Source organism: Corvus kubaryi, unplaced genomic scaffold (genome assembly GCF_017639235.1).
Source record: "Corvus kubaryi isolate FWS band 111438036 unplaced genomic scaffold, C.kubaryi_AGA036_p1.0 68, whole genome shotgun sequence".
NCBI classification, from domain to species: Eukaryota; Metazoa; Chordata; class Aves; order Passeriformes; family Corvidae; genus Corvus; species Corvus kubaryi.
This window is the reverse complement of record NW_024582056.1, coordinates 10329008-10347427: the sequence shown is the minus strand read 5'-3', so window position 1 is coordinate 10347427 and position 18420 is coordinate 10329008. Positions and strand designations below refer to the sequence as shown.

Genomic DNA, 18420 nt, shown 5'->3' with positions numbered 1-18420 from the left:
AACCCAAATGTTACCACTGTTTAAATGAAAACATAATTAACGATGATAAAGGCAGAAAAAAATTTAAAAGTGACAGGTATTCAGGACTTCAAATTCTTTCAGAAGCTGTCTTAACATACAGCCCTTTGGGCTAAGGACTAAGCTAATTTCTAAAACAGATTTTCAGTCTGAAGGACTGGCTGAACATGAATAAAGTAGATATTTATACTGCATGCATGTACATCTGATTCATTGCTCCAGTCTTCCTTTAGAATCCATGGGAAGAAATACTCCGTGCTTTGGCAGATTCATGACACCAGTGTTGGATGTCTTTATCAGAATACGTGGACAGGCAGATTAAAGCTCTCCATTTCTCCCCACAAAGATGGGAACCTCATGCAATTAGCTCAGCCACATATATGTAAAGTTTGAAGCAAAGGATCCCAGTATCATGGTGAATCTGTACAAGCCATGGAGTTTCCACAATTTTGAGCAAAGTCCTGCCATATGTGGTCTAATTTCTTCAAAGCCTGAGATTCCCACAGCAGGGGCTACACGCAAACAAAACAAGCACACTTTTCAAAAGCCTGTGGATTTTTTGCATAGTATTTCTCACTCCACTTTTTCTCTACAGCAGCATCACTGCACCTACAGAACTTGGGAGGAGTCCAGGCAACCCACAAGCAAGACATATTCCTCCTGCACCATTGTTTTCTTTCTTTCTTAGCTCTTATCACACCTCTTTTTCTTCTTTCCATTATTCAGTCTTTTTACTGCATCTTCACAGAAATAATACTCTTCAGTCCTCTTCTGCCTAATTTTTACCTTATCTAAAACAATTCTGATTTTCCAATGTTGCTTCAGAGTGATTATGTTTTAGAGATGAAAATAAAAAGGATTTTAAAAATAATAATATAAATTATTTCAATCTTAATTTATCCATAACAAATCTGCAACATCAACTTATGAGATTTTTAAAAATTCACTTAAGTAACAAAAAACCCCAGACGATAAAGAGATGAGTAAAGTTAAACTTTAAATATTTGCAATTTTCAAAAATTATCTGTAATATTACATCCATGCAACTGATAGACGTGTAATCAAAATTAAAATTAGGCCACATTTTTTGAGATAATAATTCTAATTCTTTCCAAAGAGATATGAAGTATTGTTAATGGCCACAGATGCTCAGGACCTATAGTTTACATCCCTATTAATTTTTTTAAATGAGACGGCAGGGAAGGGGAGAAGAACAAAACCAAATTGTGTCTAACTCAGAAACACAACCACTATCATGAGTATCTTTATGTATGGACTCTGGGAAACAGCTCTGTGCTGTTTATTTATTGACTCTGGTACACATATGGTCTACTCAAACTGTTGCTGTACAGGAACCATGTCACTAGTCTTTCCTCGGAGTATTGCTAAAGAGAATTACTCAAAATGGAGGATGTGGGTTATTAAGGGCAAGAATTCATGTGAAAGTAAAATAAAGACAGAATATTTATTATTAGACAGATATAAAATACTTGGGTTTGAGTCATGAAGGGACCTGAAGTGGATAAACAAAGAAAACAATACATTGCACACCAATGTATACACAAAGCTTCACCAAGTTACATACAAGCGGACTTGGAAGACTTTCACCAAAACACCAGGAAGCAACGCGTTATAGTCTTTCTAACACTTCTACACCCTCTCTGTAAAGACAAAAAATACCTTCACTTCTGCAGAATTTCTTGCCCAGAAGGATTCAGCAGGGAGCATAAATCCTTGGTCTGCTCCTCATCTCTGTGCATTTAAACTTCCATCACCCATCACTGTACTTCTTTCACTCCGATATCAAAGAAACCGACTTCACTGCTGTTGCAAAACAACTTCTTTTCTTCCAGAGAAACTGAAATGCGTCCTCAGCAGGTATAAACTGCTTTCTTAACTCAGTGGTATGAGACTCACAGGAATGGCACATAAATGCCCCATCTCACTCTACAAATAAATGCAGTCTCTGTTGCAGAGTATGTGAGCAGACAGTCTGGTCTCACACATTTAGTTTTTGGGTCAGTACTCAATACAGTGTCATTTCAATCGCTATGTGTACTTCAGATATCTGCTGAAAATTGATGCCTAATGAGGCCTTTTTAGGACAGATTATCAAATTATTAATGTCTTTTTATCATCTTCAATTCTGACATCATTTCAGCCTATTAAAAAATAAGCTGCTGTCCCAATCTGTAAAGATTCTAAACTCATAAATGCACAAACACAGTGCCAGCCTGAAGAAAAACAGACACTCGACATTTTTCTTCTTTCTCTTCCTAGAAAATTAGATTTTTATCCTACTCAGTAGAGCAAAACACTTCTACACATTAATATATTCAGTGTGAAATCAGAAAAATTGACCCTATAAGTGTTAGGGAGACTAAAATGTCTATATTCATGCAAATGATCAAGAGGCAGAGCTAATTAGTGCACATTTTTCAATTTCCTGTGGCTGCCAATAACCAATTAAAATATTTTGAGCTTTATAAAGCCAGCAGAAAGAAAATTAAATAAGAAAAGCAATGTGCAAGAGACAGTAAAAACACCTTAGCAACGTAAACTGGGCAAATGGACAGCACAGACTGACTGTGACTAATAAATAATGCTGGGCTAAGGGGCAAACTAGCACTCAGAGAGCAATCAGAGCCATTCCTACCTAGATGTGTCCGCTTCAGTAAAACTTGCAGGACTACATTCAGCTTTACAAAATCAACAGTTTAACATTCTACAGCATGCACCACTAGCATGTGAGAACTCGTTCAGAAAGCATATATATGAGAAAAAAATCTAAAAGAAAAAGAAAAAAGCATGACAGTAGAAAAACACATACCAAATGTATTATTAATAAATCTGGCAGTCCAAAGAAAAAGTCAATGCCAATTTTCATGACAAGTGCAGAGCCATTATGCTCCTCACGAGACAGGTGACAACATTTTTTCAACGTGTTATTGTGATTATGCCCTGGACTGCCATTTTTCAACCTCTGTTCAGCTTTATTCCAGTGCATTTATGCTTTGAAGGCAACAAAGGATGAGAAATAAAAATGAAATTACATTTCTGAAGCACAGATACGACCTCTTAAAACACAGCCCTGCTTCTTTTCCAAATATGGTGCCAATAAGCAAGACAAATACAACTTTGCACGCTGGAACTAAACTGATTTGACACTGGCGGTAATTGGCAAATTTGTTTCCATTTGGTGCTTAATGAATGAGGAAAGCAAATATGTTACATAAATCTGCAAACAGAAGGACGCTTAATGAGAAGAAAACACAACTAACACTGAGATAAAGCAGCATCCTTTACTCCTTCAGAGATCCAGCAGGCAGGAAGCATTTGCTTTACATTCACAGCACTGAACAACTTTTCTAGCTCAGCTGTTATAACTAAAGCCCATTAGTCAAGAGCCTGCTCAAACCCAAGGGTAAAGACTTCCACCATTATCAGTGGGAACTGAATGAAAGCACACAAAAAGCATGCTCCAGTCACCTCCTTCACAATAATATATTTCAATCTATTGCAGTGAGTACATTCAGTATGACTACAACTAAAAGCATAAAACTAATCTTCCGTATGTCCCTGAAGAAGTCCAAGTCAAAAACAATTGAAAATGAATAAAGATTCAAAAGTATATCTTGTTAGTTATGGTTGTTAAATCCAGCATTTTACCCTTTTCTTTGTGAAACTGCAAGCTATAAAAGCTGAATAGAACAACAATAAACACTCTTGCATTAGACACGGACATGAATTAGAACATTAAGATGGCACACACAGTTCAGGAAAACATGGATTCAAGATCAAGCCTTTTTTAAAAAGACGGCAAAATATATAACATAAATAGCAAAAAATCTCCACAACCCATCCTAAGCCTCCACATGTATCTGCAATTGAAAGCCTAAATCAATAAATAGGGGTTGCAGCAAACTCAGACACTCAAGGTATGACCAGACATGCTGCCAAATCTCCTGGAAATAAACTAGCAAAAGATTACCTCCTGTTCACTTCTTTCAAGCAACTAATTCACATGAAAGAAGAAAATTTTATTCAATTCACTGGGAGAAAAAAAAAAAAAAGACTGAAGATGTAAAGTATAAACTCCACAAGAGTCAACTATTGAGCAAAATTTCACAACTCCACAATTAAGATGGCAAAGTTCTGGGTGAAAGCCAATTCTAATTTTGCAATATAGTAAAGTCAGCAAGTGGAAAGAAAATTTTTAAAGAAGAATAGGACAAAAGCAGACAATCAACATAAATAAAACTATTATATAGAAAATTTATTTGATTAAATCATGAATCTATAGGAAAAAAAATCTCAAAAAGCCAAGGATGATACATCGGAAATGAAAGAAACCTAATCCAAGTGTTCTAGTTGAACCATTTACGAAAATAGTCAAATTACAATAACAAAAAGCAGAATGGCCAGAAGTAATAAATTATCTTCATTTTGAGTGAAATGGAAGCCTCAGCAAATGAGAATAATGAAATGAGAGCTTACTGATAAATGCTAAAGATGTGAAAACAGTATATGCACAAAGATAAATATTTTCAGACTAGTAGGTCATGTTGATCCATCCTAAAAATTATGGAGAAATGATTTCTGTTGTTCTTAAATTGTTTTAAATAATTTCTAAAATTACAGGTTTTCTTGAGGAATGAAGACTAACCATGTTTTATTAACATTCAAAATGACAAAGGAAAGATTCACGCAATCATAAGCTGACCAGTGAGACAATGAGCTTGTCAAACAGAGTAAGAAAAACACTATGGGAGTCAATTAGGAAAGAATCCCATTAAAAATTAAATTAATCCACTCAAGGGTCCTGTAAAATCTGATTTCCTTCTCTGATGCTTTCTCCTCTGGATTAGTAAATCTTACTTTGCTTCCCGGTGGATCCTCATACAGCCTCAGCAATGCTGGAGATCACAGAACACAGCACTCCTGCACGGCTGTTCAACAACAGCCAGGCATCACTTCTACATATTTCTTGCCATGGGCTTCTCCAGAAAAAGCAGAAGTGTACCAAGGGCCCCTGCAGCTCTGGAGGTCACCCTGCTCCTGAAGTCATGCCATGTCATCTCAAACTTCCATTAAATTTTCCCTGTTGGCCTTGGCTTCTCACAAACAGCACTCAAGTTCCCCAGCTGCCAATGGCCCTGCAATATTTGACACCTGTCTGCCTCTGATGCATGCAGGTCAAGGATATTTCTGAATATTATGTTTTAGTCCAGATGAGTTTGTGAGGTTATTCAGCTGTTTATTTAGTAAGCTGTCGTTGGGTACGATTTTATCCTGAAATATCAGCTCAACCAAAATGTTAATCCTGTATTTCATAACTGTGGTTAACTGAATCTTTAATACTTTTTTTATTCCTGCAACACATATGTCAAAGTACATGCCCCCAGTTTTGCTATTTTGGCAGATATTACATATACTGTACAGTATTTACTCAAATTAAGAGCCATGCAAATTCTGTGTGGTCTTGTTACCTTTCATTGTTCAATATATTAATCTTCTGTTTCTTTTCAAGATTAATTTGAAATTAAATTTAAATGTAGCTGTTACATCTCCTCCAAAAAAACACTGATAATGGAAATGGGCTTAAAACCAGAAATTTTAAGACAGTTCAAACTTTTTGTGGTCTCCTACTATGGTAATCAACTTGGGCACATAAAGTTTGCTTGAATTGTTGGAGCAGAGGGTGGGAAAAAGGTCAGGAGGAGAAAGTAAAGAGTCTAAAGTATCCCAAGTTTGGATATTTTCTTTATTAACTTTCTTTTTATTAAGAAAATAAACTGCAAATACAAAAGGTTCAAATATTATGTAAGTGAGCCACATTAGTGCTAAAGCTACTAAAAGGAAGGAGAATCTAAGCTTGACGGCCCAAATTATCAAGGCTAGCCTTGAGTTTCCCTCTGCGATCATGCCCTGGTAGACTTCTGGCAAAGCAGTTTGTTTCCAAGAGGGCCCTTTCCCTCAATGAAATGAGGGAAAATGTACGTAGAAAATGTACATAGAAAATGTACGTAGAAAATTCAGAAGCAGGATTCATACCAATGTAACATGAAGTCAACATTTCCCTACATAAAACACAACTTTGCTCCCATCAAAGAGGAGACAGTCAGGTGCACAGTATGAATACCCTGCGCTGTTAAATTTTCTGGTTCTACACTTGGAATGAGGACTGAGACCTCCACACCTACTGCATCCAAGCAGCCCTCCCAGAAGAGCAGTGCAGCCTCTCCAGTTAATCCACAAGGGTGCTGTAACTCCTACAAGGCACGGAAGTTTCAGAGGCAATGTGTATACATTAAGTCATGACTTCATTAAATACAGATACCTTTAGTACACCACTCCTCTGATATAATTTCTAAAGTTGGCTTACACTGAAATAGCACCATTCTCTGCCAAAGAAGTTCCATTTACCCCTACAGTTTCTCTTTTGTTCTTACCCTGAGTCAACTCCAGGGCTCCTGTGATGATGCACCATGTCAGCTACTCTAATTAAAATGCCAAGACGTTCAATCAGCACAGGAAAGGAGTGACTTTTGTGGAGTTAGTGAACTGACTAGTGTCACTCTGCAAGCAGACTATTACCAGCACTGGTGCAAAGAACGAGAAAAGTGCAGAGTGGAACCAGGCATGATCAGGAAAGGTATGAAGCTTTTAAAAATATTCAGGAACCTGCCAGCAAGGTAGAAAAGACAAGCAGTAGAGGGAAAAAGACCTACCTCTTTCTGCAGCAGTAAGATGATAATTTCTCATAGATTTAGCATTAAACCATACATTAGATTAGATTAGCCCAGTCCAATCAGTGGAAGGACAGACATTGATTACCCTGAATCGAGTGTTAAATGAGCAGTGAAACCCAGATGGATGCTCAAAGAACACAGCACCAAATCCCTGTGCCTTTATATTAACATATACATGTAGCCCTCAGAGCATCTCATTAACAAGAAGCTCTCAGATTCTCCTGCTGGGAGCAGACAACAGCAAGAAGCAAACCTGTACAGTTATTTATTTCTTTTTTAGAGATCCTTAAGACACTGTTAATGAATCCTTTAATTTGCCTTTCTGTTATTATGGCAAGTAGCGGTAATGGTTCAAATTAACGTTCCCAAACACACATCTAATTAAGTGAGAAGGCATACTGTTACAGTCCTTCATCAGTGAGATAAGCAGTGACTGAGGCAATAAGCCACCTCAAAGCAAGTTATAATCCTAAAAAGCAGGTTTAATTAACTTGCAGGAGAACATATAGGAGAAAGCCACCACTAATAGGATACTCTATGTAAAAAAACAAACCAAAAAAAGATATGTCTAAATATATATTAGCCAACTAAAAAGGAAGTTGAATAGCATTGAGACCTATTTCTGATAGTAACTATATCATTTAAAAGTATAGCTGAGCTAGCCCAACTTGAATTAATAAAATAAAATAAAATAAAATAAAATTTTCCACATCTTAGGAATGAACTCAATCCAGGCTGCTACCAGTTCAAAATTTCAAGCACAGGAGGCTTGGGAAAAGAGGATAACATCATTTTCCCTTTAAAAATAGATATAATCTTCTTGCATGGTTTGAATAAAATCACTAAGAAAAAAGATAAAATTAAAAGTCACAAAAAAAGGAAAAAAAAAATCTTGCCCTAAGGTACTGGGTTCGAGACCTGCTTCTAGTCAACTCTTGTTTTGCCAAAATGGCTGGAATGCTTTTAGCAATTTTTGATTTATAAAAACTAGAGGTCCTACGTGTTAACTACATTGTCAGGAAATGAAGAGGAAAAAAGGCAATGCACAATTTGCCTGGGCAATTCACGGACTGTTGTATCCTTCCCCTACTCTGGTCTTCTCCCCCTTCAACTGACCTTTCCAAAGAAACATATGGCAAAGCACTTTCATACAGCAAAGAAGGCAAGGTTGTTCTTGGAGAAATGCATGAATCTTTATGCTCACTGGTATTTCAAAATACAGAAATCACTACAGTATTTTATTACATGCTAAATCAGTCCACCAAGTAACACACAGAGAAATGAAATATTCAAATATTTTATTAGAATTTATCAGAATAAGATAAACAAGCAGTCTCTCATTTCCTTGAGCTTACTGAGGAGCTGATGCCCTGAGAGTAATCCTTCACTGATGCCACTTAATTATAAAAGTAAATTCTGCCCTGCCATATGGGTTGGCTTTTTTCTAAGAAAACAAATGAATTCCCAAGAAGGTTTCAGATTGCAATAGAACTCATTTATTTTTATCTGCCAGGTCACATACCACATTAAGAACAATGCCTGGGGCAAATTTTAAAATACAGTTTCATGGGAGCATGGATTGCATGATTAATGTGAAGGTACACACTTGTGGTGGAGTCGTACCATTCACAGATTGCTCCTGATGCTGTAAGGAAATTGAAACAAGGCTACGAGACTCCAGTTTAACCAACTCAATACCCGGAATGTTTTGCAGAACAAAAAAAAAATTATCAACCAGTGATAACCTTCTCACAAGGAGGGGAAGACAACCTGTGGAAGCTGGGGCTAGGGATAGGGGGAACAGATACAAACCACCTATTTCTGCACAGCAACAGAATGCCCACGGACATCAGAAGACCACCTTTATTTCCCAAACTGGACAAGCAAGACTAACCTTAGCAATGTAGGACAAGTTATTACCTTCCCAGTTATTGCCTGCTATGGCAAATACCATGGAATAAAGTCCCTTGCATATCTTTAGAGATCTCTATATCAAAATTATTTCTGTTCTTTTTTTTTTTGCCTCAGCAAAATGTGACAGAACTCATTGTTTCTTGACTAAATTACCTGTGGCCAACTTACACTATTTAGTTTTCTGTCAACACTACTGTTCCATTTACACTGCTACTACCTTCCCTAGATGTTTTTGATGGATTTGTGGGCAGGCACTGTGCACATGCAGAGTCTTTGTTATCCTGCACTACAATTCCAACCTCATTCTCATCTGCCTTTTAGCAGTCCTTCCTTACGTTTATAACTAATTTCAGTTAACGTTGCTCAAGCATATATAAACAGAATAATACACACTACCAAAATTTAAGGTCTCCCAACAATCTTGTGCAAAGAAATCAAAATTTCTCTATCACTTCAGGAGATACCTTTTGGGGCATCATAGGATCATACCTGTCTTTCCACATAGCTGCATGACATTGGCAACTCCCAACAGGAATGCAGTCTGGATCCCAGGAGGGATCTTTGCTACCACTCTCAATAAGACAAATTGTAAATATCATTAGAGGCTGTAGAACTTCAAAAATGAAAAAGAGTCACCTGCAGTGAATATCAATAATGGAAAAGGGGTTTAAAAATTTCCAATAGTGTCAAACTTTCACAATAGTATTTGGTTTGGTTTCTAAGACAGAGGAATTTAAGAAGACTTCATTAAACTCCATTGAGGTGGAAAAAATCAATTATGAACAGAAGCTGAGCCAGAACATAGCTCCTAGCAGTGAAAATCATTACTCTAGCTTAGAATACCACCAAATTACTAAAGCAGAATCCTGAAGGTGCAAGGATGGGGTGGGCTGACCCTGGTTGAAGACCAGGTACTCACCAAAACTGCTCTATCCCTCCCCTCCTCAACTGGGCAGGAAAAGAAAATACAACAAAAGGTTCATGAATTGACATAAGGACAGGGAAAGATCACTCATTGATTACCTTCACGGGCAAAATAGAAACAACTTAAAGAAATTAACTAAATTTATTACCAATCAAGATCAGAGTAGGATAAGAGAAGTAAAAGAAATCTTAAAAACACCTTAGCCCCATTCCTCCCTCCTTCCCAGGCTTAACTTCGTTCCTGGCTCTTTACCTCCTCCCTGCCAGCGGCACAGGGAGACAGGGAAATGGGGGTTATAGTCAGTTCATCACATGTTGTTTCAGCCATTATTCCACCTCAGGAAGAGCAGTCCTTCCCCTGTTCCAGCATGGGGTCCCCTCCCATGAAAAACAGTCCTCCAGTCCTCCTTTTCCGACATGGATCCTTCCCACAGTCTACAGCTCTTCACAGACTGCTCCAGAATGGATGCATTCCACAGGGTGCAGTCCCTTGGGAACAGACTGCTGGTTCCCCCACAGGGTCGCAGCCTCCTTTGGGCATCCCCCTGCTCCAGTGTGTCTCCTCCGTGGGCTGCAGGTGGATCTCTGCATACCCATGGATCTCCGCAGGCTGCAGGGGGACAGCTGCTTCACCATGGTCTGTACCCCAGGCTGCAGGAGAATTTGAGCTCCGGAGCCTGGAGCATCTCCTCCCCTTTCTTCTCCACTGAGCTTTGTGTCTGCAAGGCTGTTTCTCTCAGTTTTTCACTCCTCTCTTCTGTGGACATAACTATTTGTGCTCAGTAACTTTTCTACCTTCTTAAATATGTTATCACAGAGGCATCACCACTGCTGATGGGCTCAGCCTTGACCAGGAGCACATCTGTCTTGGAGCCAGCTGGCATTGGCTCTGCTGAACATGAGGGAAGCTCTCAGCAGCTTCTCACAGAAGCCACCCCAGTAGCTCCCTTCCATACCAGAGGCTTGCCATGCAAGCCCAGTACACTGTTTTTGTGTGGATGCTGGACAAGTAAATCATGAGAGTACTTCTCTTGGCAGTGTAATATAAGTAGAGTAATAGAAGAGTAATTAGAGTATTATAAGTTTATTTGTACCTTTGTCATGTGCCCCATTTCCCATTTTCTGTCTCTACCAGTGACTGGATAGCAAAGAGAAATCCATGCTAGAAGGCTACAAATGGTAATTTTCACAACTGAACGGGAACTTTTCACTGTTCAGATCTTACTGAAATCATGACTAACACATGCTAATTAGTTTTTCAGTACTGAAGTGTTAGTACAAGAAGACAATAATAAAAAAATTGAAATATTCTAAGAGAAATAACCTAGTATCAAAAGATACTACAGGAAGAACCAATTAACAGTGCATTCTCTTCACTGTCTTTACGAGAGCACAGTTGTTGCTTAGGACAGAAAATTAATTCTTCAAATGGCTCTTTGAATATGTGAATCCAGTGAGGCAGATGTTCAAGAAACTTGTACTAAAATTTTGTCCACAAGCCATAGCACAAGTATGGTAATTTTAATGCTCTGTTCAGATGGCCCTTCTGCTTAAAGAACAGAAAGCTGTGTAGTGAAAAGGACATACTGCTATCAGTAATATATACAATTAGAGAAATCTGCTGACAAGTTTAGTTATTCTGAAGTAAGATCTCCATGGCCAAACACAACAACACTGGAAAGTTTAAAATTTAGAATTGAAATGCAGAACAAAGAAAGGGAAAATCTAATAACTTCTATGAACAAATAACAGACAACTATACTGAACTGTGTAAAACAAATTTTCTGTTGTAATTTTAATAACCCGGAATGTTTTTAATTTTCCAATTTTAGTCAGAACAAGAGATATAAAGCTCTGAAGCAGCATAAACTTATAGTAAAAAGAAATCTTCTGATGAATGGGATCTTTTGTAAAAAGCAGAATTAACAGCTGACAATTTTTTGTGGTCACTGCTTATTCAACAAAATCATACAAAGCTTATCCCACAGTGATTCAAAAGGCTTCATCAAAAGCACCAGTTTAAATGAGCTTAACTTCTGGTCAGATTTGAACCCCAGACTAACAGTATGGAGAGGGAAAAAAAAAAAAAAAGAGAGAGGAAGGAGGGAAAAAGGGAAAAATATTCTTTTTGGAACAGCTATTGGGATATCTGTACAGAGTGCACTGATCCAACACACATTTCCATGGGTCTGGGGAGAGGCTCAGACAACCTATGGTGACAGTCCTTATGGAGTAGCACCAGTTGATAACCTCACACCTCGTTTCATTTGGTAGCTTACAGAATTGAAAAATCAACACGAGGACACAGAATAGACCACTTCATGTGGCCCAAAGATATAAAAATACATATATACACACACACACACACCTATTTCCACACTCAGAAAGTTTTCCCCTGTAGATAAGCAACTTCCACTGGCCCACGGAAAAAAGTTTTCTTGCAGTGCATTTTATGACTCTGCATTTTGAATCTCATTTTCAGCTAAGGAGCAAACTGGGAAACAGAAATATATTCCAGTGCTAAACCTAACAGGTAAGTGAAGTGACTGGAACTTTGTTAACTCAAAAGTAAAATACATTCAGAAGGCAGGTGTGAATAATAACTTTAGATGATTAAAATTTTTTTGGCCAGCCATGTTGTTTTACTAAACCTCATATGCTGAGAGAAGAAAAAGTAGTACTCAAGAACTGCCACTGCTTCAATGTTGACATCTACGACAGTGTCACTGTTGATCACAGCTTGCAGAGCGCTCTCCTGCTGTGCAAACAGTGACTATCACCAACTTTACCACTAATTCTGCAGTCTTGAGCAGATCACTCCCGGCGTTGTAGTGAATAATTATTAGAAACATCCCAACACAAAGAGCCATATTGTAGCCAAATTTGGGATCATCCTATGCTTCATGCAATGGCAACTTTTGTCACATTGTCATCCGGCACCTGCTTGTTCTACTGTATGCACCCAAAGACTGTGTATCCAGGACAGCCCTCTGAAAAATTAGAATAGTGTAAGCTGTTATCAACCTTGAGACCAGGCAGGCAGTCCATCTTTTAACTCTGGTCAGGGATAAGAGAAATAAACAAACATAACATTCATTTTAATGGGGCTAGAAGGCAAGGGAGTCACACAAGAGCACACTGATATTGGAATTTGGCTAAATATTGCTTATCAACAAAGAACAAAACCTGGTGCAACACAAAAAGGAAAATAGATTTCTCACCTTGCTCCAGCAATAAGCTCTTTTTGTCCTGGGTCAAATGTTAGCTGTGAGAAGTCCACAGCATCTTCTGCTTTGAACACGTGTAGCCAAGGGGCAATTTCTAAAAACAATCAAGAAATACAGCTTTTACTATAAATGTTATAGGTGCAATACATCAGGTGAACCATTAAATTTGCAGATATTTTGTGTGGGTCTGCAAGTTTTCTCCTTATGGTCCTCTAAGGAAACATAGGAGACTTTCACCACCATGCCATTTAATTTATAATACAGGCCTGTAAAATATATAGGGCAGCCACCTGATACACACTTGAATCAAGTATCCATATTTTGTCCTGAATTGTTTTTCCTCCTCGGGTAAAGCAGAAAACACCACAGTATAACTGCAATTCACTGGTACATACTCAAGCAAAGGTAGATGAAATTTCCACGCATCAAAAGCAGTTGAAGACTAGAGGGTTTTTTTAGTTAGCTATTTAGTTATTTATTTTCTTTAAAAAAGGATCTGATTAAGTAAAAAAACAATGAGAAAAACAAGCAAATTTGACTTTTCATCATTTTCACAATAAAAAGGTTGAGAAATGAGGGATGAAAAAGGAAAAATGCTTGACATTCATTGAACCTTGTTGTTTTCACCTCCCTTTCTCAGACCAATTTAGTGCTACATTAAGCAGTGCAGACAAGCATTTGAGTTGCTGAAAATCAGCAAGGGGCATTACTTGTATTCAGAATACAACTTATTCCTACTTTCAAACTTAAATATACATAAATAGTTGCAAATCAAACCCTTAAATATTTTCATTACTAGTGTATCTTTTTTTCATTCATATCACTAACTAGACACACAACAGTTTGGCTAAATAAACACAGTATTTTGGGAACAGAGCAAGATTTTTTTTTTAAATTTTACTTCTTTTAAATTACACACAGAATACATAAAATTGCTGTAACAATAGAAATGGCTCTCTAAAAAAAAGACCAGTTGTACAAAAACCTCATCCTCTAGAGTTCTGTAATTCTCAGGACATTGATTGAAGTTGTTTTTTTTTTTTTTTTAATGTAGTCTCAAAGCAGTGGTCTGGAATTTAAGTGAAAGATGAAGAGGGCTATGTATGTACAGCACAATAGGCTGTGGGACGGTGGGACTGTCTGTTTGAAGACTACACATGTGAAACAGTCAATTAAAAGACCAAAGGCGAGCACATGGTCATGACCATTTAGAACACGGAGTCAAAACCAATCCCCCTGAGGGTGCTGCAGAAGTGCAATTTTTGATACTGGTATCATCAGCTGCAGCTCAGGTTAACAACATACATTCTAAGCTCTCTTCTTCACTCATGAGCATATTTTTGCTTTTGCAAATGTCTCAGTTGAAATAATCCATGTCTGGTGCCTGTTTCAGGATGATTTGTTCCTAATTTAAAGTTTTAGCACAAGAGAGCTATCCATGGGCCCAGGAGAAACATGTTATTCTGTGTCAAAACGTGTTCAGCCATTGCAGACAACCATTAAATGCACTGTGCAGAAGCTGTATCATCATATACTTTGGAAAAACAGATGGAACTGTGAAGTAGAATCACTTGGATGTCAGAAAAGTAACTTCTGCATTTTTAATGTCAGCCTGTATGCATCTGGGCAATTTCAGGCTCGCAATGCCAGTTTGTACTTGTTCTGCAGTACTTGCAGTTAAATTCACTGTTGATTTCCATCTGCATTGGATAGGTGTTCACACCAGGATTCAAACACTGGGAGGGAAAGGGGATGTGGCCACATATTAGATAACTGTGATTACAGCTACCATCAGCTATTACTGCAGATGCTGTGCAGAGAACCCAGCAGGACTGTGAGGGAAGAAAAACACTCATATACATTACAGTCCTGTATAGCCTTATATATACTTACTTATCTATATTTATTTAAATATATATATAGGACTACACAGGCAAGCATAAAAGAGGTGTTTCTTAAATTTTTTGTACTTGATTTTGCAACCTTAACTTTTCAATCATGCATTTAATATGAAACAACCAATTGCAAAGTTCTAAAAAGTTAAGAAATTAGGTAGGACATGAAGATGAGGAAATCCAGAGGTAAATCATGAAGAATCTCACTTACTGGAGAAAGATGATTTAAAAAAAAACCAAACCAAAAAAGAGAAACAAAACAAAAACAAAGCCTGACCCACTGTGGAAACATCAGTCTCTGAAAGAGAGACAAGACAAGCAGCTGAGAATGGAATTACCTCAGCTCCATATTGGTAGGAAAAGTGAGACCCAGGGTCTTCTGAAAGAAGAGGAGAGGAGTGGCTCCCCACAGCCTGGGAGGCCAGGGACAGTTCAGTGCACAGAAGTATTGCAGTGCCAGAAGACTACAGGGAAGACTGAGATTCAAAGACTCAATTCTCTTCCACTTGTCCTGCTGTCTCAGCAAGACACAAAAAAGCTTCAAGGTACAGCAAGCAGGTGATTGAGACCACTTCCTGGTTTGGAGCAAGGGAGCAGGGGACAGGCAGGGCAAGGCAAGCCCAGACTAGAGAAAAAGAATGAGGACTTGCTAAGAAATCTCTCTGAAATCCAATTCCCCTCCAAAATATAAATTATTTTATCCTGTCTTTGTTGCATTAAGCAGTGTTCTTGCTTGAGGGAATAAGGTCAGGAAGAGCAAATGGCTGCTAGAGCTCTCTTTTTTCAGAAAACACTCTGAAACTCTCTCTTGTGTGTCACTGTGGCAGCATGTGTCACACAGAAATAGGCATTTATGAGATAAAGCTACAACTTCATGATACTTCCGTAAGGGAAAATGAACAAAAAAACAGTGCCTACCAAAAAAAAAAACCAAACCCCAAGTACACTGCAAAAATAAAAGCTTATGTAACTAATTAACAGAATAATTAAACTTCTTTTCACCAAAACATTGAAATCTAGCTCAAAATCCATTGGTGAAACAAGACTTTTTAGTTTTGCTATGACTTATCTCCTTAGAGATAAAAATTCATAATTAGCTATTAAAGGCCTATAAATTATTTTTCTTCCAATTAAACTGTAAGGGTAAAGTAGTAAGAAGCAATAATTTCAATTTATTAATGGTTTTCATGCAGATGCAACATGACAAGCTTTCCACAACAACATAGCTGTACATTTTGTGTACTTCAACAGCACAATAAATAAATAAACGTGTAAGGCAGTTAAGCTGCCCTGCCAACACATAACCTGACTGCATTGTTGGTCACAGGTGACAAACAGCAACATCCCTACCCTTTCCAATCCTAATCCTCCCCTTCCTGGCATTCCCCTCCCTTTCCTCTGCCTTCACTTCATGTGAATTACAGTAAAAACACCACGCCCTTTATTGACTTCTCTCTTCTTACACCTGACACTGAAAACACTTATTGAAACACACCTTCAGCCTGGATTTGTTTTTCCTTTAAAGCTACATAGGCATGTTTGCCATTCTGCAGAAATTGGTCTAGGACTTAAAGCTGTCCAGGGAAAACTATCACGGTATAGATGCAGTCATGACAACTGCTGATTACCAACACACACCAGGTCCCTTAAGTAATTCAAAACATACTTAACCTTAGCAGCAACAAACAAAAAAAAAATATTGCTATTATAGGACTGAAATCTTCAGGCCTTGTAACTCAAAAACATTCCAAAAAGAAACGCTTTCTCATGGAACTAAAAGACGGACATTGAAAAAAAATCTGAGAAAGCTACAGCTCTCTTTCACACGCTGGGAATCACATGTTATGGGTTTTCCTGGGGGGTTCAGGTTTTGGAGGTGAGGGTTAATAGCTTAGATTTAATATAAAACAAAGTTTGTCGTGGTTCATAAATCTACAGCAAAGCAAACACACCAAATTCCACTCAGCTCCAAGGAAAGGTCAAGGAAGTCTCCTCAAGAGGTTTAAAGACAAAGGAGGGTAACTATCAAAGCTGGGCAGAAGGACATCAGATACTCATATAAAAAAAATCCTGAAAGAACAGAAATCTGTCTCTGTTTTACTTTAAATTTAGTATCTGCCCAACAGGCCATGGCTTGTTTGGTTTACATTGTCCAAGGACTTGCCAAGGGTTGAGCTCTACAGTTCTTTGCAATGAAATTGCAAAGTTCTCTCTCACCTAAGTTTCATTATTCAGCACTTCAAAGTAGAGCTACAGTAAACAGTAAAATAAATTGAGAAATTACTTACAAGGAATAAAGTGGTATGTTTAGAACCAAATTCAGAAGTGATCTTTAATAATAATACAACTTGGCAAATAACAAAGTCAAAAGACAATAAAGACCTCCTGATTTCATTTAAAAATTAACATAGATATTAAAAATTTCAGTAGTGTTTATGGTGTATGTATGTGACACCTCATGCCATGGTGTCCTTTTTGAAAATAGTGAGCACAAAGTTAAATATATGCACAGTAGCACCTTCTTGAAGAAACTGTTAGCAAAATAACAACAACAATAGCAATAATAATAATAATACCACAACAACCATACCACCACAGTAACAGCAACAACAACAACAACACCACAGTTGAAAACTAGCAGATTTGCAATATTAACAGAAGTCTCTGGGTGGCATCAGTACGACAAATTCACTAATCTTATCAGAAGAAAATTAGAATATATTTCTGCATGCTGAAGTTATTTTATAATTAAACGTATCTAATCTAAGGATGATACAATAATCCCATCTTCCTGAAGCTGTATAATAATTTTAGCCTAAATTAGATCTCTTCCTGTGATACTCAAGTTACACTACGATCCTCTTCAAAGGCAGCAAGACATGTCAGAAGTCTCCCTAGGGATATGCCACACTGACTCCGTTACATCACCCCCGGTGCCCTGGTGACAGCCCCATTAACCCCAGAGGAAATCTATTAAGCAAGGTGTCAGGGCTGGCAAGAGGAGATCCACCTGTTCAGTGTGTCCTGTCTGGGGATTTATTTGCAACATTTGTGCTTGAAGGACACAGTTAGGAGCACTTGAAAATGCTCTGCTGTGACATCAAGACTCCACAGTCTCTATCTTAAAACAAGACTTGAGAAAAACAAGATTTTCTTCAACCATTTCTGCACATCATTGGTATCAATTCAGCATGACTGTTAAGTTCTCATTTTAAAATTCCATTATATTATAAATATATCTGTGAATAATAAATTCACTCCGAACCACTTCAGGATAACAATTTCCATGTTGGGAAAATAGGCAAGAAAAATGGTATGACAGAGCCTGTTGCAGAATCTTTTATGATTCCCTTTTGTCTACACTTTTTTCTTACACTTCCAATCACCAGTCTCTCTTACCTCTTTTACACTGTATTCTCTCCTCACAGAAATGTACTAAACACACCCTTGCTGGTAAGTCATTGACTCACTGCAGATGAAAGGAAAAAAGGCACCACAGCTCAAGTGAAGAAAGGAAATACGTGCAAACACTATTCCACAGGTTCCAACAAAAAAGACGACTCCCTCGAGAAAGTTCAGCAAAAGAACAGCTGTATTACTTCTGAAACCAATCAAAATTCACACCCCTTCTTATCAGAAAGGGGCTGAAGCGTAGTTTGTCAAAAGTATAACTTATTTTTCTAGAACTTA

The 18420-nt window shown here is 37.8% G+C and overlaps 1 protein-coding gene across 5 annotated transcripts in view; it reads right to left on the bottom strand.

Annotated features, from left to right (window-relative positions):
* SEMA5A (semaphorin 5A) overlaps positions 1-18420 on the bottom strand; it is a 318257-nt gene that overhangs the window by 186121 nt on the left and 113716 nt on the right. For all 5 annotated transcript variants that reach the window (XM_042048660.1, XM_042048663.1, XM_042048661.1 and 2 more), the window contains one exon: positions 12830-12929. In XM_042048660.1, the coding sequence (XP_041904594.1) occupies positions 12830-12929 (100 nt within the window). The remainder of the gene's footprint in view (positions 1-12829; positions 12930-18420) is intronic.